The sequence below is a fragment of the Hyperoodon ampullatus genome (genome assembly GCF_949752795.1).
Source record: "Hyperoodon ampullatus genome assembly, chromosome: 8".
Lineage (NCBI taxonomy): Eukaryota > Metazoa > Chordata > Mammalia > Artiodactyla > Ziphiidae > Hyperoodon > Hyperoodon ampullatus.
The window spans coordinates 28,784,523-28,805,709 of record NC_136921.1 but is presented as its reverse complement, the minus strand read 5'-3'; the positions used below and the strand labels follow the sequence as shown (position 1 = coordinate 28,805,709).

General features: G+C 35.9%; 1 protein-coding gene across 2 annotated transcripts in view; it reads left to right on the top strand.

Annotated features, from left to right (window-relative positions):
• Positions 1-21,187, top strand: part of PTH2R (parathyroid hormone 2 receptor) — a gene marked incomplete at both ends in the record, with an annotated part of 116,710 nt that overhangs the window by 56,188 nt on the left and 39,335 nt on the right. For both annotated transcript variants that reach the window (XM_079710633.1, XM_079710632.1), the window contains 3 exons: positions 12,825-12,922; positions 16,180-16,369; positions 17,300-17,453. In XM_079710633.1, the coding sequence (XP_079566759.1) occupies positions 12,825-12,922; positions 16,180-16,369; positions 17,300-17,453 (442 nt within the window). The remainder of the gene's footprint in view (positions 1-12,824; positions 12,923-16,179; positions 16,370-17,299; positions 17,454-21,187) is intronic.

Sequence of the window (21,187 nt, the reverse complement as noted above, 5' to 3'; positions counted from 1 at the left end):
TGTTGATTCTTCCAATCCAAGAACATGGTATATCTCTCCATCTATTTGTATAATCTTTAATTTCTTTCATCAGTGTCTTATAATTTTCTGCATACAGGTCTTTTGTCTCCTTAGGTAGGTTTATTCCTAGATATTTTATTCTTTTTGTTGCAATGGTAAATGGGAGTGTTTTCTTGATTTCACTTTCAGATTTTTCATCATTAGTATATACAATGCCAGAGATTTCTGTGCACTAATTTTTTATCCTGCTACTTTACCAGATTCATTGATTAGCTCTAGTAGTTTTCTGGTAGCATCTTTAGGATTCTCTATGTATAGTATCATGTCATCTGCAAACAGTGACAGCTTTACTTCTTCTTTTCTGATTTGGATTCCTTTTATTTCCTTTTCTTCTCTGATTGCTGTGGCGAAAACTTCCAAAACTATGTTGAATAAGAGTGGTGAGAGTGGGCAACCTTGTCTTGTTCCTGATCTTAGTGGAAATAGTTTCAGATTTTCATCATTGAGGATGATGTTGGCTGTGGGTTTGTCATATACGGCCTTTATTATGTTGAGGAAAGTTCCCTCTATGCCTACTTTCTGGAGGGTTTTTATCATAAATGGGTGTTGAATTTTGTCGAAAGTTTTCTCTGCATCTATTGAGGTGATCATATGGTTTTTCTCCTTCAGTTTGTTAATATGGTGTATCACATTGATTGATTTGCGTATATTGAAGGATCCTTGCATTCCTGGGTTAAACCCCACTTGATCATGTTGTATAATCCTTTTAATGTGCTGTTGGATTCTGTTTGCTAGTATTTTGTTGAGGATTTTTGCATCTATGTTCATCAGTGATATTGGCCTGTAGTTTTCTTTCTTTGTGACATCCTTGTCTCGTTTTGGTATCAAGGTGATGGCAGCCTCGTAGAATGAGTTTGGGAGTGTTCCTCCCTCTGCGATATTTTGGAAGAGTTTGAGAAGGATAGGTGTTAGCTCTTCTCTAAATGTTTGATAGAATTCGCCTGTGAAGCCATCTGGTCCTGGGCTTCTGTTTGTTGGATGATTTTTTATCACAGTTTCAATTTCAGTGCTTGTGATTGGTCTGTTTCATATTCTCTATTTCTTCCTGATTCAGTCTTGGCAGGTTGTGCATTTCTAAGAATATGTCCATTTCTTCCAGGTTGTCCATTTGATTGGCATAGTGTTGCTTGTAGTAATCTCTCATGATACTTTGTATTTCTGCAGTGTCAGTTGTTACTTCTCCTTTTTCATTTCTAATTCCATTGATTTGAGTCGTCTCCATTATTTCCTCGATAAGTCTGGCTAATGGTTTATCAATTTTGTTTATCTTCTCAAAGAACCAGCTTTTAGTTTTATTGATCTTTGCTATCGTTTCCTTGATTTCTTTTTCATTTATTTCTGATCTGATTTTTACGATTTCTTTCCTTCTGCTAACTTTGGGGTGTTTTTGTTCTTCTTTCTCTAATTGCTTTAGGTGCAAGGTTAGGTTGTTGATTCAAGATGTTTCCTGTTTCTTAAGGTGGGATTGTATTGCTATAAACTTCCCTCTTAGAACTGCTTTTGCTGCATCCCATAGGTTTTGGGTTGTCCTGTCTCCATTGTCATTCGTTTCTAGGTATTTTTTTATTTCCTCTTTGATTTCTTCAGTGATCACTTCGTTATTGAGTAGTGTATTGTTTAGCCTCCAAGTGTTTGTATTTTTTACAGGTCCTTTCCTGTAATTGATATCTTGTCTCATAGCATTGTGGTCAGAAAAGATACTTGATACAATTTCAATTTTCTTAAATTTACCAAGGCTTGATTTGTGAACCAAGATATAATCTATCCTGGAGAATGTTCCATGAGCACTTGAGAAAAATGCGTAATCTGTTGTTTTTGGATGGAATGTCCTATAAATATCAATTAAGTCCATCTTGTTTAATGTATCATTTAAAGCTTGTGTTTCCTTATTTATTTTCATTTTGGATGATCTGTCCATTGGTGAAAGTGGGGTGTTAAAGTCCCCTACTATTAATGTGTTACTGTCAATTTCCCCTTTTATGGCTGTTAGTATTTGCCTTATGTATTGAGGTGCTGCTATGTTGGGTGCATAAATATTTACCATTGTTATATCTTCTTCTTGGATCAATCCCTTGATCATTATGTAGTGTTCTTCTTTGTCTCTTCCAATAGTCTTTATTTTAAAGTCTATTTTGTCTGATATGAGAATTGCTACTCCAGCTTTCTTTTGGTTTCCATTTGCATGGAATATCTTTTTCCATCCCCTTACTTTCAGTCTGTATGTGTCTCTAGGTCTGAAGTGGGTCTCTTGTAGACAGCATATATATGGGTCTTGTTTTTGTATCCGTTCAGCCAATCTGTGTCTTTTGGTGGGAGCATTTAGTCCATTTACATTTAAGATAATTATCGATATGTATGTTCCTATTCCCATTTTCTTAATTGTTTTGGGTTCGTTATTGTAGGTCTTTTCCTTCTTTTGTGTTTCTTGCCTAGAGAAGTTCCTTTAGCATTTGTTGTAAAGCTGGTTTGGTGGTGCTGAACTCTCTAAGCTTTTGCTTGTCTGTAAATGTTTTAATTTCTCCATGAAATCTGAATGAAATCCTTGCTGTGTAGAGTAATCTTGGTTGCAGGTTTTTCTCCTTCATCACTTTAAATATGTCCTGCCAGTCCATTCTGGCTTGCAGAGTTTCTGCTGATAGATCAGCTGTTAACCTTATGGGGATTCCCTTGTGTGTTATTTGTTGCTTTCCCTTGCTGCTTTTAATATGTTTTCTTTGTATTTTATTTTTGACAGTTTGATTAATATGTGTCTTGGCGTGTTTCTCCTTGGATTTATCCTATATGGGACTCTGTGTGCTTCCTGGACTTGATTAACTATTTCCTTTCCCATATTAGGGAAGTTTTCAACTATAATCTCTTCAAGTATTTTCTCAGTCCCTTTCTTTTTCTCTTCTTCTTCTGGAACCCCCATTATTCAAATGTCGGTGCATTTAATGTTGTCCCAGAGGTCTGTGAGACTGTCTTCAGTTGTTTTCATTCTTTTTTGTTTCTTCTTCTCTGCAGTAGTTATTTCCACTATTTTGTCTTCCACGTCACTTATCCGTTCTTCTGCCTCTGTTATTCTGCTATTGATCCCATCTGAAGTATTTTTAATTTTATTTATTGTGTTTCTAATCATTGCTTGATTCATCTTTAGTTCTTCTAGGTCCTTGTTAACTGTTTCTTGCATTTTGTCTGTTCTATTTCCAAGATTTTGGATCTTCCTTACTATCATTATTCTGAATTCTTTTTCAAGTAGACTGCCTATTTCCTCTTCATTTGTTAGGTCTGGTGGGTTTTTATCTTGCTCCTTCTTCTGCTCTGTGTTTTTCTGTCTTCTCATTTTGCTTATGTTACTGTGTTTGGGGTCTCCTTTTTGCAGGCTGCAGGTTTGTAGTTCCCGTTGTTTTTGGTGTCTGTCCGCAGTGGCTAAGGTTGGTTTAGTGGGTTGTGTAGGCTTCCTGGTGGAGGGGACTAGTGCCTGTGTTCTGGTGGATGAGGCTGGATCTTGTCTTTCTGGTGGGCAGGTCCCCGTCTGGTGGTGTGTTTTGGGGTGTCTGTGTACTTTTTATGATTTAAGCAGCCTCTCTGCTAATGGGTGGTGCTGTGTTCCTGTCTTGCTAGTTGTTTGGCATAGGGTGTCCAGCACTGTAGCTTGCTGGTCGTTGAGTGAAGCTGGGTGCTGGTGTTGAGATGGAGATCTCTGGAAATTTTCACCGTTTGATATTACGTGAAGCTGGGAGGTCTCTTGTGGACCAGTGTTCTGAAGTTGGCTCTCCATCTCAGAGGCACAGCACTGACTCCTGACTGCAGCACCAAGAATCTCCTCAATTTGGGATGATTCGTTGTCTATTCATGTATTCCACAGATGCAGGGTACATCAAGTTGATTGTGGAGCTTTAATCCGCTGCTTCTGAGGCTGCTGGGAGAGATTTCCCTTTCTCTTCTTTGTTCTCACAGCTCCTGGGTCTCAGCTTTGGATTTGGCCCCGCCTCTGCATGTAGGTCGCCGGAGGGTGTCTGTTCTTCGCTCAGACAGGATAAGGTTAAAGGAGCAGCCGCTTCGGGGACTCTGGCTCACTCAGGCCGGGGGGTGGGAGGGGCACGGAGTCCGGGGCGAGCCTGCGGCGGCAGAGGCCGGCGTGACGTTGCACCAGCCCGAGGCGCGCCATTTGCTCTCCCGGGGAAGCCGTCCCTGGATCCCGGGACCCCGGCAGTGACGGGCTGCACAGGCTCCCAGAAGCGGGGCGTGGACTGTGACCTGCGCTCGCACACAGGCTTCTTGGTGGCGGCAGCAGCCCCAGCGTCCCACGCCCGTCTCTGTGGTCCGCACTTTCAGCCGCGCCTCGCGCCCGTCTCTGGAGCTCCTTTAAGCAGCACTCTTAATCCCCTCTCCTCGTGCACCAGGAAACAAAGAGGGAAGAAAAAGTCTCTTGCCTCTTCGGCAGGTCCAGACTTTTTCCCGGACTCCCTCCCTGCCAGCTGTGGCGCACTAACCCCTTCAGGCTGTGTTCATGCCGCCAGCCCCAGTCCTCTCCCTGTGCTCAGACCGAAGCCCGAGCCTCAGCTCCCAGCCCCGCCCGTCCCGGCGGGAGAGCAGACAAGCCTCTCGGGCTGATGAGTGCCGGTCGGCACCAATCCTCTGTGCCGGAATCTCTCCGCTTTGCCCTCCGCACCCCTGTTGCTGTGCTCTTCCCCGCGACTCGGAAGCTTTCCCCCTCCGCCACCCGCAGTCTCCGCCCGCGAAGGGGCTACCTAGTGTGTGGAAACCTTTGCTCCTTCACGGCTCCCTCCCACTGGTGCAGGTCTCGTCCCTATTCTTTTGTCTCTGTTTTTTCTTTGTTCTTTTGCTCTACCCAGGTACGTGGGGGAGTTTCTTGCCTTTTGGGAGGTCTGAGGTCTTCTGCCAGCGTACAGTAGGTGTTCTGTGGGAGTTGTTCCACCTGTAGCTGTATTTCTGGTGTATCTGTGGGGAGGAAGTTGATCTCCGCGTCTTACTCTTCCGCCATCTTCCCCGGAAGTCCTTTATTTTATTTTTTAAAAATTAATTTTTATTGGAGTATAGCTGCTTTACAATGTGTTAGTTTCTACTGTACAGCAAAGTGAATCAGCTATAGGTATACATATATCCCCTCTTATTTGGATTTCCTTCCCATTTAGGTCACCACACAGCATTGAGTATAGTTCCCTGAGCTATACAGTAGGTTCTCATTCATTATCTATTTTAGGACCTGAAACATTTTGATATTTTCTTTAGGTTAGAGTGACCTGGCTGAGATATATGCATATATACTTATAAATATGTGTCTGTTGTATTATATTATGTTTACATTACACTATATGATGCTACATTATTTATGTATAAAAATTCAAATTGGTAGTCAGCAACATGTTTTTTTATTGGTTACCTATGAATGGCTACATCTCATCTCACTCTGTATTCCTGGAGGAGCTTTGTATTTTAGAGATGTATTTTCCATATCATAAGATTTGCCAGCAGGTGATTTCATTAGTATATGAAAGATTAGAGTTTCTTAATTAAAGAAGAGCAAGGGGTGTCTTATAGGTCTTCTCACACAATACCTTAATTTTACACATGTGAGTCAATTCAGAACCAAAGTTTAAGTGTTGGTCAAAGTGACACAGCTAGATCATGGCAGGGTCAGTGCTGTTTCTGGTATGGTAATCATATGTAAATTTCAAAAACTTCTAGATAGTTACTTTTAGGTTATATGTGGTGGATTAAAAGTTATACCTAAATTCCTATCATGTAGATCTCGTCAGTAAAATGTGTGATGCTATAAGCATATGATGCTAGGAATGAACATGGTAAGTTGATGTATAAATGATTTTATGAGGATCCTGAGAACAGTCATAATACATAACTCTCCTAACATTAGACATTTTTCTTTATGCTTGATGATATTTATTTTCTGGTGGGGAGGGAGGGAGAGCAGTGGCAGAAGTGGTAAATTGGAGTTTTCTTCGTTTGATTTATTTTTTTTGGCCGCACTGAATGGCATGTTGGATCTTATTTCCCTGACCAGGGATCAAACCCACGCCCCCTGCATTGGAAGTGTGGAGTCTTACCCACTGGACTGCCAGGGAAGTCCCTGTTTGATTTTGCATTAATAGTCAGAACTTCTTTTCTTAACTTTTTTTTCTAACACAAAGCACTACCACCTTAATGACTCTTTAGTAAATTGCCAAAAGACCTCAGTTTTGTATTTCATTGTTGACATGCTTCTTAGATAAAATTAGTCAATGCGAGGAGACAATTATGTACTCTACAATGGAACCAAAGCCAACAATGAGTTAATATAAAATACTTCAAAATAATTTCAATTTCATTGATATAAATAAACATTAACAATATTTAGTATACTCTGCTATGGATTTGTGCATTAAATGATGATAAGGGCAAGTCTTCACAGCTTTTAAATGGCCATTAAATTATATCATGATTTTATTTACACTGAACTCTATTCAGAATATTACAACCATTCTTTTTAATTACTATGTATTCCAAGAGTCAAAATAGCTAAGGACGGTGAAATACCCAAAATATATACTATTTTATGTAAACATGATTTAAAAGTTAACTGAAAAATTTGATTAATTTTGTTAGTGTAAGTAATTTTATTTCCTTAATCAAAAATATAAAGTGTTTTCTATTGTTTACAACCCTTAAGCAATAATTTGAGAAAACTTAAGAAATGTAAATATCTTTTAATAAGAAAACTGGTTACCTTCTAAAGTTTTGATATAGTGTGGGCAAAATGATATTACTTATGAGATATTAATTATTAATGGTTATAATCAGAGTTTTTGTATAAAAAAAGGTAAAAATGAAAAAGTGCATTTAGAATAAATGCCACATCTTTATAGGGGAAATAAGGTAAAGATTTTTAAAACATCTATTGTTTTTTTCTTTAAATAATTTCCATATCATTGACTTGACAAAATAAGCTAATTACTTTCAATAAAAAAAGCAAGGAAATTTATGATGGGCGATGAGGTTGTTAAATTCTTTAGAGTATGATATTTTAAATAGTAGCATACTGTAGAAATTACCATATATCTCATGTCTAAATGTTATATGGACTTTGGACAGTAATTTACCAATATATATTAAGAAATTTCAAGGGGGTCATATCCTTTGATCTTATAATTATGCTTCTAAGATTCAAGCATAAAGATTTGAAGTGGGGGGAACTGAATGGAATAATATTCATTGAACCATTAATTATTATAGTGGATATTCTGAAGAATTTAAATTTCCAATGAAGAAATGGTTAAATAAGCTCAAACATATATTTTGTGTAAAGAGTTTGTGGTCTTGGGAAATTCCTTTGTTATACAGTTACCCGGAAAAAAAATCAGATAATAAATTTGTATATAAATTGGGAATGCAAATATTCAAAACAGTAGGAAATGATACATAGAAATAGAGTGAAAAGAAATACATGAAATACAGTGTTTCTTTTTGCTTGGTGGGAATTAGGGAATTTTTTTCCTTCTCTTTTTTGTATTTTACACATTATCCAGATATTTTCTATAAAAAGTTTAACATTTTATTAAGAGAAAATAATATGTAATAAATATTTGAAAACAGGAACAAGAGACAAAGTCAGGATGTGGGAAGTTGCAACAATAAGAATAAGTTGAGTAAGACACAAAATTAATAATTTGTAAAAACATATCAGTAAGCTGAGGATGCCAAGAAATCTAAATGAACCTAATTGCAGAAGTGGGAAAGCTCTTCTTATGAGAGAAAAGACCTATGGCTGCATTTATCCCTGGCTCTGCACCAGAAGAGGAGCAACCAGGCTATGGAAGGGGATAAAAAGAAAAGAACCAGACTTTTAAAACAACTTTTATCAGACAAGGACTGGAATAAGGGCTTAGAATTCCAAGGAATGAACCCCAGTCACAGTGAGCTATTACCCATCAGCCAATTCTTTCCCATAAGCCTTCACTGAGTGTCTAGAGCCAGTGTGCCAAAGGCTTGGGTGTAGCAGGTGGGCCAAGAGAAATTTCCCAAGATGTGCATAGGACCCTCACAGAATGAGAGGTAGCTGTTAGCTTAAGGCATGGGATGGAACAGAGGAGCTAAGAGACATCTCTTGGGGTATCTGTGGCTCTCCCTAAGTGCATGACTGCTGCAGCTCATAGACCAGGGGTAGGGCAGGAAAGCTGAGACAAACCCCCAAGATGACAAATCTCACTAAGTGAAAGGCAGCAGCCTGACAAAATAGAGCTGAGAAAGATCTTTCCTAGGCACAGGAGGTCTTCATCCAAAGCAAGGCAGTGGCTAGCTGAGAACTGGAGCAGAGCAGCATAATGGAGTGACATCTTCTGAGACGCAGAAAGCCCAGGGCAGAGCTGGAGAGCAAAGTGAAATTTCCAGCAGCTCCAAAGCTGATGGGTGGTTCAAGAAGCAGAAAGAGTCCTTCTGTAGCTTGGAATACTGTCAGAGGGACTAAAACTCATATACTGGCCACTAGAGGCTGCTGGTGCTCAGATCCCATGGTCTGCTGAAGGAAAAGTCTCGAATCTGCTCTCAAAACCTAAAATCAGGATAAAAGGAATCATAAAAACAAAAACAAAACCAAAGCACTACAACAAACCCAATCCCAGTTTAAAAACAAAGTAATCCATCCTCCCAACCCAAGAAGCCTGGTAGAGGAAGAGGACTGCCCTTTTCAGGCTGTTAATATTACATACTCCAGTCCTTACTCTTCTTTTACCTACAATGCCTGTAGTGTAATAAAAATTACAAGGTAAGGACCCAAAATCTAGAGTAAAAACAAAAGCAGGAAGAAACAGATGATCCAGATGTTGCAATTTGCAGATGAGAACTTGATAATAACTATTATAAATATGTTAGATGATTTAGTGAAAAAGGTGCATAAAACAGATGGCAAAATCAGCAGAGAAATGAAAACTTAAAGAAAAAGGAAATTGTAGAATTGAAATATTCAATTAAAAAATGAAGAAGTTATTTGATATGCTCAACAGCAAACTGGACACAGCATGACAAAGATCAGTGAACCTAAAGAGAGGTCAGTAGAAATTATCCAACTGAAGCATTAGGAGAAAAAATAAATTAAAAAAACAGAACCATCTGGGACTGTGAGATAATATGTAATTGTCTAAACATATGTGAAATTAGAGGTAAAGAGAGAGGGAAAGAATAGGACCAAATAAATATCTGAGAAGGCAATAGCCCATAATTTTCTAAAATGGATGAAATAAATCAATCCACAGGTTCCAGAGATTCAGCAAACCCTAGGCAGGGTAAATAAAAAGAAAACCATACTTAGACACATCATAGTTAAACTGCTGTGAATCAAAGTAAAAAGAAAATCTTAAAAGCAGTGAGAGAAAAAGGGCACATTATATTCAGGGGAGCAACAACTAAAAAGATGCTGTGTTTTAGTAATAAACAGTGGAGGCCAGAATACAATGGAATGATATCTTTAAAGTGATAATATTCATTAAGACAGAGGCAAAATAATGGTATTTTTCAGACAGAAAATATCTGAGACAGGTTATCTTCATCAGACTTTCAGTATAAGAAATGCTCAAAAAAATTCTCTAGGCAGGAGAGAAATACACCAGATGGAAGCATAGATTGTCAGAAAGGCATGAGGAGTACCAGAATAGGTGTATATGTGGATAAAAATGGCAGACTAAAATAATAAACAAAACTATATACCTATCCTTATTTATTGCTATGTTTATATCTATCTTTATATCTATAATTTAATTCATTTAAAATCTGTTGACTGCTTAAGGCAAACATAATAGCCTCTTATTGGGGTTTATAAATTATGCAGAACAAAATCTAAAAGGAACAAAGGCTAGGGGAGCAAAATTGAGTACATGATTATAAAGTTCTATTTATATGGTGACATAGTTCAATATTACTTAAGTGTAGGCTCTAATAAGTTCAGATGCATAACCAAGTCTCTATAGTAACTGCTAAAAAATAACACAAGTTTTGGGAATTCCCTGGCATTCCAGTGGTTAGGACTCCAAACTTTCACTGCCAAGGGCCAGGGTTCAACCCCTGATCAGGGAACTAAGATCCCTTAAGCTGCCCCCCACCCCAAAACAAAACAAGGCAAACCCACATGTGAAATACTAAGAATTATTTGATTGATTTCCCCATCCCCTACCCCTCAATAAAAGGTAAGGAAGTAGGTACAGAGGAACAAAGAAAAGATAGGACATTTAGAATGCAAATACCTATATGTTAGATTTAAACCCAGCCATAACAATGATTGTGTTCAAGGTAAGTGAACTAAACATTTCGCTTAAAAGGCAGAGGTTGTCAGAATGGATAATAAAAGTATGAATCAGTAGTTTGCTGTCTTTGAGAAATGTATTCTAAATATAAAGATACAGATAAATGTAATTACCAAGACGGAGGGACATTTCAAATTATAAAGAATCAATTTACCAAGAGGAAATAATCCTAAATATACATGCATTTAGGAGCTTCAAATTACATGAAGCAAAATTTGTCAGAGCTAAAGGGAGAAATAACCAAATTCCAGCATGTTGACATTTTAAAGAATGCCATTTTCTTAGTAATTGATAGAACAATTGGACAAAACCTTCTACAGAATATATTTCAAACAATTTGAATAAATTGACATTTATAGAATAGCATTCACAGTAACTGCAAAATTTACATTCTTTTAAAGTACTCACCAAAGTTTTATCAAGATAGAACATATGCTGGGCTATAAAACAAGTTTCAATAAATCTCAAGATTAAAATCTTATGGAGTATGTTCTCTGACCACAAAGTAATTAATTGAAAAGAAATTAAAATATGTATACAATTCATAAATAGTTGGAAATTATGTGACCAATGGCAAAAGTTTGAACTGAATAAATATGAAAGCTCAATATATATAAAAAATTGTGGGAAACAGCAAAAGCAGAGTGTAGAGAAAGATTTATACTTTTCAATGTTTAATTAGAATAGAAGAAAGGTGAAAATTCAATGATCAAATCTTCCACATTAAGCTATATAATGTAATACCGACAGCCACCACTGAAAGCACTGTACAAAAATATAAATCAGGGCCTCCCTGGTGGCGCAGTGGTTGAGAGTCCGCCTGCTGATGCAGGGGATACGGGTTCGTGCCCCGGTCTGGGAGGATCCCATATGCCGCGGAGCGGCTGGGCCCGTGAGCCATGGCCGCTGAGCCTGCGCATCCGGAGCCTGTGCTCCGCAACGGGAGAGGCCACAACAGTGAGAGGCCCGCGTACCGCAAAAAAAAAAAAAAAAAAAAAAAAAAAATATAAATCAAAATGGAATTCTACAAAATGTTCAAGTAACCAGGGATGGCAGGAAAAGCAAAACACAGACATGAAAAACATAAGAGAAAATAAAAATATAAAATGATGGACTTAGCCTTAACATATCAATATTATATTAAAAGCAAATGGTCTTAATATACCAATTAACAGAGATTGAAAGAGTCTATAAAAAACATGACCCAACTTTGTATGTTATCTACAAAGTTTGAAACTCATTTCAAATATGGTATATGTAGGTTACATGCATACCATGCAGTACTATGCAGCAATAAAAAAGAACAAACTTGGTATGTGTAACAACTTGAATGGATCTTGAGGTTATTACTCTGAGTGAAAAAAAACAATCTCAAAGATCATGTTCTGTATGATTTCATTTCTATAACATTTATGAAATGACAAAATTATAGAGATAGAAAACAGATTAATGTTTGGCAGGTGATAAGGATGGTGGAGAGGAACAGGGTAGGTATGACTGTAAAGGAAACAGCGCAAGGAACATCTTTGTGGTGATGGAATAGTTCTGTATCTTGATTGCAGAGAAGGTTACAAAAATTTTCATATGTAATAAAATGACACAAAACTGTAAACACATGAACTGCACCAATGCCAAATTCCTGGTTTGATATTTTAGTGAACTTATATAAGATGTAAGCATTGGAGGATACTGCGTGAAGGGTACATAGGACCCTTTTTTTACTATCTTTTCCACTTCTTTTGAATCTAGAGTTATTTTAAAATACAAAAAAAAAAAAGGAATGAACCATTGAGTCATGCAACAATATCAGTGAATATCAGAACAGTATATTGACAAAAAGAGTATATACTATATAATTCCAAGAAGTATAAGAACAGTTGAGAAATATACGAAGTACATGAACAGATAAAGCCAATTTGTGGTGACAGAAATTGGAACAGTAGTTACCTGGGGGTGGATGGTGGGTGGATTTTTGACTAGCAAGTGGCACAACGAACTTGGTTTGTCAAAACCCATCAAACTGCTCATTTTAAATCTGCACATTTTGTTTCATGTAAACTACAGCTCAATAAAAAAGCTAAAGAAAACTAGAACTAATATTCCAAAGTGACATATTTTTTTACCAGTTTTAAAATAGTCTGTAACATGTGTTTTATTTACTCCAAATATCACATGTTAGATATACAGTTCCAATTAGTTAAAATGAACACTGTAAAAATACATGAAGTAAATTTTGTAACATTGAATTTGGCCTCACTTAAGCAAGAAGAAATGCCAAATATTTTAATTATATCTTTAACCCTGACTTGAATTTAGGGAGTAAAAGGAAGGCCAGAAAAATAACCTGTATATTATACGAATGTGGTCACACGTTGCCTATCTTTAAAGAGGTTAAAAGCACGATTTTTAAGTTTATCTACATCAAATTATTTGTTCAAACCTGCTTTTCTGATTAAATCTGTTGCCCTCCAGCAAGAATTCTTTGAACGCCTCTATGTCATGTACACTATTGGTTACTCTGTCTCCTTTGGATCTCTGGCCGTGGCTATTCTCATCATTGGTTACTTCAGGTGAGTGATTCCCAATCACTTTCTCCATGAAGGGGCAGTTCTGTTTCTTATTCATCAAAGACACAGACCTCTCATAATCTGTACCTCCAAATACTTTTCCCAAACACAAGTTTCTGAATTCAGTCTAGTGTAAAAATTATTTGACTTTGTAGTGTAAAATTACTTGACTTTGACAATTTATTTTTGATGAAAAATTCAGGGTTCTTCTTTGTTGTTTGTTTGTTTAAAAACTTAAAGCACCAAAGCAGTATGAAACCATTAAGCCAAAAGATCTGCATTGTAGTATATTTTTGCAAAGTGACACAGACTATTGTCAAGTGAGTTACAAAAATTTTCACTCATGATATAAAGACTTATTTCACTTTTCCCAAGTGATTTTGGTGCCATGGGACAGAAATTCATTTTAAATAATCTCTAATTGATTTGATATCATATATAAAGAAATAGTATTTATTGCTTTTGCTGTGGTTTAATTTTTATCCTCTTAAACTTTGTCTAATTCAATTCAACTTAATCTAAATCAACACAGAATTTTGAACACCAATATGGAGATAAAACAGAGAACTATGTGTATAAGCTGATGCTTGCAGCTGGTTTGTGACACAAATAGCTGAGAAAACAATGAGTTTACAGTTTGAGAAATGCTGTGATTCAGGTGGCTTATAGTGATTTGGGAGGACAAAGGAGGGACAATAGAGAAGACTTCCCAAATGACACATGAATATACACAAAATTTAACCAAAAGAGGAGACTGAGGAGAGAGTTCCAAACCTAAGTTTAGTTCAAGATAAAGCATGGAATATCTGAGAATTGAGAATTTTTCTGTAGGCAGGTGATGGACACTGAGGCTAGAGAGGTAAGCAGGGCTGGGAAGGTATTGAGACCTGTATATGGAATCTGACCTTCACCTTAAGAGCCAGTGAGGAGCCATGAAGGATTTTAAGCAGAGCAGTGATATGGAATGTGCATTGTAAGGTGGAGTGTGAACTGGTGGTAGGAAGCCCATTTGGAAGATGCTAGTAGAGTCATCAGGACAAGAAGATGGTGGCCTGGTCAGGACAGTGGCCTTGGGGATTGGATAGAAATGGACAGTTTTGAGATATATTAAATTAAGATTGTACAATTGAAAAATTTAGTGCTAAATTATATGCAGGAAAAGAAGGAGTGAGGCTAGATGATACATTAGAAAATGGAAACAGAGGATTTAGAAATTAACAGAAACTATAACTAAAAGAAAAATTTTATATTTTGTTTCCTATTATCTTACAATCCTCTCTTCCTTGAAACTTCTCATACCTATTTCCTAGTTTACTTTTCTCCTCTGATTTATAGCTGTCTAATGTATTACCTGATGTTTTACTTATTTATCTTTTTATTTTTTGTCTCTCCCTCTAGAATGTAAAGCCACACAAGAGTAGGCCTTTATTTTTTTCTGTTTGCTCATTGCTGCACTCTCAGTAGTACTTGATATGTCCTGGTGCTCAGTAAATGTTTGGTAAATTAATAAATAATGACTAGTTGTAATATTCCAACCACTTCCAACAGTTTCTCATATAGTAGTAGTATAGTGGTGTAGTTTATATTTCCAAAGCTTTTGCTTTATTGATTTACTAGTCCATTGGTTCAACAAGCATTTTTCTCTATCATGTGATAGTCCCTTTTTGGTATTGATGGAGGCCAAGTTAAGATATGTTGAAGACCAGAAAAGTAGTATGTACACCATTGAGAGAAACTGACACATTAGATGATTATCAATTAAAATAGTATTAGTACTGTAATGCAGGTTTCATAAAGGGCTTTGGGAATACTAAGGAACTAGTCTAAAACTAACAAGATAAGGGAGAGAGATTTCCCAGAACAACTGGTGTGTGAGCTGATACTGAATGATGAGAAGGAATTTGGCATATTCCAAATGATGGGAACAGAATGTACAAAGGTCAGAGGCACAAAGGAGCAGAGTATACACAGGGAATATAGAAGGGTCCCATATGAATGCAGCATTTGATGCATAGGGAGGAGTGGCCATATGGGAATGACCAGGGAGAAACTAGATTTTGTAGCATTAGGTTTTACAGGCTCTTGTCAAGGGCTTTGAATTTTGTCTTGGTAGTGTACAGGGAGCCAATGAAGTTTTTAAGCAAAAGGGTAACACGATCACATTTGTGGGGTTGTAGAAGGATTCCTGAAAATAACCTCGTGAAGTTGGCTTGGCAGGGATATCTCATTTGAGAGACAAGAAACTGAAGCTCAGTGTTCAAAGTCACAAGGTCATAGGTGGTCCAGCTGGAAACAGAACCTTCATCTTCTGACTCGGATCCAGAGTTCATTCCATTACATCAAACTTAGCTGTGGTTGTTCAGAATAATAAATAGATATTTATGAGAATAAAAGTTACATGAAATTTCAGGAGGATACAAATGACTAAGTAATAATTCCTCAGTTTACATAATAGTTTATTAGAGTATTTAACAGTAGATTCTTTCTATATTATGAAATATAAAAATATATTACTGGATTAAAACATTTCTTACTTCCTTATACTTGAGTACTTTGTCTTTTCAGGAAGAGACGTAGCATCAATGTGTTCATTGTACACGAAACCTCAGCTTTTTTCATAGTCAAGCAATGGTAGAGCTGGGCCTTTTGACCAGATTATACATCCCTTTTCCTGGTGTTTTTGTTTTTGTTTTAATCAAACTTAAAAGGAATCTTTTTTTTTTTGGAGTTACCTTTCTGTACTAGTTGATGCTGCTATATCTACTCCTGAGTATGTTACTGACTTAACTTGTGTCTAAGATCCTTTTATAATTCCAAAGCTTTTTATATTAAAGGAAGCTTGTTTTTTCTCTGACATTCCTAGGAAATAAAACTGTAATTCTATCAAAATATCTTACTTTTTCTTATAGAGAATATATTGAAAATGTGAACATTCCAGTTTTAATGAGGCTTATCCCTGTTCAAGGTGGTTCTCCATCAATTATTTATTACCTTAATATATAGTATAATGTAATGCTATAGTATAATGTAGCATAATATTTAACACTGCATAATCTGGATAACCATGGTAGCTGATCAGGATAAATTTGAAATTAATTCTCAAAAAGCTACATTTTAGTTTTTGACCCCAATTGTTTCTGTCTTTGTTCAGGTTTATTATATTTCTTCTTTTTTGGGAGGAGTTTGAGCTCATTTGTTTATTTTCTTTCTCCATTTCTAATTTTATTCAAATCTAAATACTGAATATTTTCTCTCCATAGACGATTGCATTGTACTAGGAACTATATCCACATGCACTTATTTGTGTCTTTCATGCTGAGAGCTGTGAGCATCTTTGTCAAGGACAGAGTGGTCCATGCTCACATAGGAGTAAAGGAGCTGCAGTCCCTGATAATGCAAGATGACCTACAAAGTTCCGTAGAAGTGCCTCCTGTGGACAAATCACGATATGTAAGTGTTTTCACCATGAGCCCTTGCATGGCTCACCACTTTCAAAAGTAAAAAGCCCACCTGCAAGACTAGGAGCTTGGGATTTAAAAACCCAGGGCATTTAGTTCTTTTATTGTAGACTCCAAGACTTGTTCCCAAATAAGATTCCATGGTACTTGATTCTGCTCTTAAATGTCCTGTTGTTATTTAGTAAGTAGAATCACCCAATAATTCAGTTAATGAGAAGCATTATCACCATTGAAGCAATATATCTGGAAATTAGGTAGAAGAGATTGATTGTATTGATGGTGTGAATTAATGCTGTTGGTATCTTTGCCCTTTGCCCTGTAGTTCATTGTTGTCTCTGCTGATTCTAATTCTGGATTGGCTTTGTGACTTTTTAAATGAACTAGAATGAAGTAGGTGTGATGGTGTGTCAGTTGAGGGTAGACCTCTATGAGTGAGCCTAGCCAAGATTAGCTGAGCTTTGCCCAAATCAGCAGAATCATCTAGCCAATCCATTGATTCATAAGACATATTAAATGTTTATCATTTTAAGCCATTAACTTTTAGGACATAAAAAAGACCAGAATAAAATAAATTCATGGTAGAATGATGGTTAAGTTTTCCTCTTTATGCTTTTCTTTACTTTCCTAATTTTCTCTGATGATCAAGTATTTTTATAAACAAGAAAACTTAAGGAAAAGTGATTTCTTGTAACTTCTAAAGGAATAAAAATCTTATTTTAAAAATAGAATCAAACCAGCAGTCTTAGAAATGCTATGTTAAAATAACTTTGTTTTGATCTCTTTCAAAAGTCTTGGCCTTCCCAGGTACAAGAGATACTAGGTTATAAAAAAGAAATGGAGGAACTGCTTTTTAGTGGTCTAATGTTGGAACCAGTACAATTAGGAATTCTAATATGGTGCAATGTTGGTTTATTTGTAACAGATTGGGTGCAAGATTGCAGTTGTGATGTTTATTTACTTCTTGGCTACAAACTACTATTGGATCTTGGTGGAAGGCCTCTATCTGCATAGTTTAATCTTTGTGGCATTCTTTTCGGACACCAAGTACCTGTGGGGCTTCACCTTGATAGGCTGGGGTAAGGCATTTCTGTCTCCTTTCCTTTTCAACTGGATTATGGATTGTAGGACTTTCTGTCTTGCCTGTCATTAGCATTCTTTCTGTCAGTTTCCTGAAATAATCTCTCCCTATTCTATCTTTATCCTTTCTTTCTCTTTAATTATTCAGGAAATTTATTAAGATCAAGTCTATAATCCTCCCAGTGGTAACAAACTTTTCACTTTTAACTTAGGGTTAGTGTTCTTAGGCCAGATTCTTGAGAGGATTCTTTGGGGGAAATACCTTGTTAGTCATGCACATTTAGAACTGCTGTGCTCATCGTATCTTAGGTCAATGTCTTGATTTAACAATAATTTCATCCTAAAAATTTTGATTTTTGAATTTCTAAGCTATAATGATCCATCTTTGATTTGTAATTCTAGGTCATATGATGAGAATGCCAGAAAGGAATTTATAGGACCATCTTGACTGCATTTTACAATGCAAATTACAAACTAATTACGTAGATGTCTTTTGGAAGGAAATAATTCAAATTACTTTTGGCATAAATAATTTTAAAAAAAGGATATTCAGCTCACATCCCCAAAATGCCTTGTCAGTACTAGAGGGATTACTGGATTAGGCACTAACTCAATATGATGTGGAGAAAGGATGTTGTTTGTTTGTTATAATTTAAGAAAAATTAAAACTCATATGTGGTTAAAATTAAGAAGTCTCAATATTAACAATTGCTATTTTAATATCCAAATTATGACATGCTCAGCACAGGGAAAAAAATCAACTAAGTGGCTCAAGATAAAATTTGAAATTTTTTTTCCCATCAAAGTAAGAATTTTTTGGCCTGTTTTGTCTTAATATTGTCTTAACGTTTGAAAATATGAAGTAAAGGATATTGAATTTCCTGTTAGTTAATAACCTTTAAGAAGACAAAGGGTCAATTTACTGTCAAGCGTTATTTATTATGAAATAATAATTGTTGTGAATAAAAGTTTCTGAAAGCAGTCTGTTTTTAGGTTCTCCCTTATCTTTGACTAACAGTTACTAAAATAAAAAAAGATACTTTATTTGTTTAGGGTACTTTGGAAATTTTCTCAACAGTTTTTGGTAGTTTGCCTTCAAGGCAAAATTATATCTGTGTACCCACATAATTACTAGAAGTTAGTAAAGATGTTGATAGAAAATTCAACAATGAATTTGTCTGAGTTCCATTTTATTTTTTGGTTTTCTATGACATTGGTCACACTAGTAATAAACTTGTTTTTCTTTATTTACATATTGGTTTGATAGCAAATTCCCCTGTCAGCTCGTATTTGGGCTGTATCACTCAGTCTGTCGCTCTGTAAAATCAGGAGTTTGCCTCACTGAAACCCAGGAAACTCGTTTTCAAATCTTTCTATGAAAATGAGAATTAAAAAAACAATGAGGGTTCCAGTGAGCTTCTATACAAGTATGAGGTTCTCACCTTCCTTTACAACTTTAATTATTTGTCCACAAAATTTTGTCGTAAGAGTGACAATTACAGTAGAGAAGCATCACAACTTGAAATCTTCATTTCACCAAATGGTTTAAGAACATGCATGAAAGCAAGTAGTATCTACATGGAAGATCACTTTACAAAAAGCATCTTACATGCAATATTATGTAATTAACCACAATTAAAACAGTAACAAGTAATCTTTACAGAGTTATGGTGCTATAGTTGGTCTATCTTCTGGCTTCTCTCTTTGCAACTCCAAAAAAATAAATGCTTTAGGCTAGGGCATATATAATTAAAATATGGTAATATTCTTTTTTTTTTTTTTTTTTCGGTACGCGGGCCTCTCACTGCTGTGGCCTCTCCCGTTGTGGCCATGGCTCACGGGCCCAGCCGCTCTGCAGCATGTGGGATCTTCCCGGACCGGGGCATGAACCCGCGTCCCCCGCATCGGTAGGCGGACACCAGGGAAGCCCCCCAAAATAGTAATATTCTTTTAAGAATTTCTCTCTGCTACTGAAGTAAATATCCAAGTCTATTTGATTAATAGACTATTTTCTCTTATCTCAACACTGAGAGTATGATTTTAAAATATCATTTTTATTTCAGACTCATTTTTCCAACTTTCTATAAGAAAAATAAATATCAAAACATTATAGCTGCTTTGCAGGATCCTTTGCTAGACTAATCCATAGTGAACCCAGTTTCAGACTTTCTTCCAGTGATTTATTGGCTTCACTAGAGAAGAGAATTTGCTTGGATTCCTTTGTTGTTCATTTGGATGCAATTATTATAACTTTAAGCTCTCTTTAGCTAGGTAAATACTCAGCACTTTATTACTCACTTTGTAATGATATGTGGAGTTGCATTATTTACATTGATTTTGCTGGTTCTTAATAATAAGTTGGCAGGGAAGGAAATTACCGTCTAAAGAGGAACATATGCCATGTCTGCCTTAGTAAATTGAAGGCAGATATTTAAAATGACTTTTTTGTTTATCTTTATCACAAAACAAGATGTATAGAGGAGTAAAGGCAAATTCGAATGATGACTATGCTTCTTTTCTTTCAACTAACCATTTTCTTAATTTTTCCTATCCCTGCTCAATTTTCTCATGAATAAGGCACTTTATTCTCGGTTCCAACTACATATTTAAAAAATATATTTAATTCTATATTTAAAAGGTGAGTCAAAAGGTAACAAACTTCCAGTTATAAGATAAATAAGTACTGGGGATATAATATACAACATAATAGGAAAAAAAGTGTCATTCTTGCTTCTTTATCCTTATTGAATGTGGTAATTTACCTCTGTATTAGCAGCCATTCTTAATTTTCACCTGTCAGATGAGATGCCAGAATGTACGTATTTTCATATAAAAGCACCTATCCTGGTTATACCATGTAGTCACGTCCCTGTTGCCAAGCTTTCTTGTAGAATATTTTCATATTTTGTATTATCTTAAAATAATCAGGAGAAAAATAATCAGAAAACACTTCTAGTTTTATTATCTCTGTATAAAATTGTTTCAATCCAGCAAACATTTTTTGGTCATCCATTTGGCAGTATATATAATTGAAATACAAGATATATGTTAAGTCCCAGCACACAAGAAGCATGGAGTCTGACCCTTTAGGTTATTTTATTTTTTGTAGGCCTATTCTCATCATATGTATTATATTCAAAATATTTAATTTATAAAATCTGTTCTTCATAAAATTATTTATGATAGTCAATATAACACCTTTATACAATTAAAAATCTTCATTGTTTGCTTTAAGCTGAATTTAAAAATCTAGAAAAACTGTTTCTCCCTTGCCCTATGATTTTTAATGCCATTATTAATTCTACCTTAAAGTTATTTTAAAGTTAAAATTACATTTAACCATTAGAGTCAGTAAGAGATCTATATTTTGGCCCTACTTTATGAAAGATAAGGAATTTGGTCCTCCCTGCTTATTACTTTTTCCAGACCTTCAAGATGTAATTTGGGGTTTTACTACTTATCATTAAAAAATTCTACAGGTTATTATCTGTTTAAAAGAAAATAAATTAGAGTCAAATTTAAATTTATATTTGTAACCATTATGTAGATTTATCTCTGTGGGTTCACCCGGTTTCAAGATTCCACCTCCTCTCCACCAATTGATCTTCTACAGTTTCTGCCCACTGGCAATATTTAATTCAGTAAACATTTTCTTTCCCATTGTAGCTCTTCTATTTTAGATTGATCCTTTTTCGTAATGCCTTACTCTTCTTCTAGAGCAGATTTTAGATTA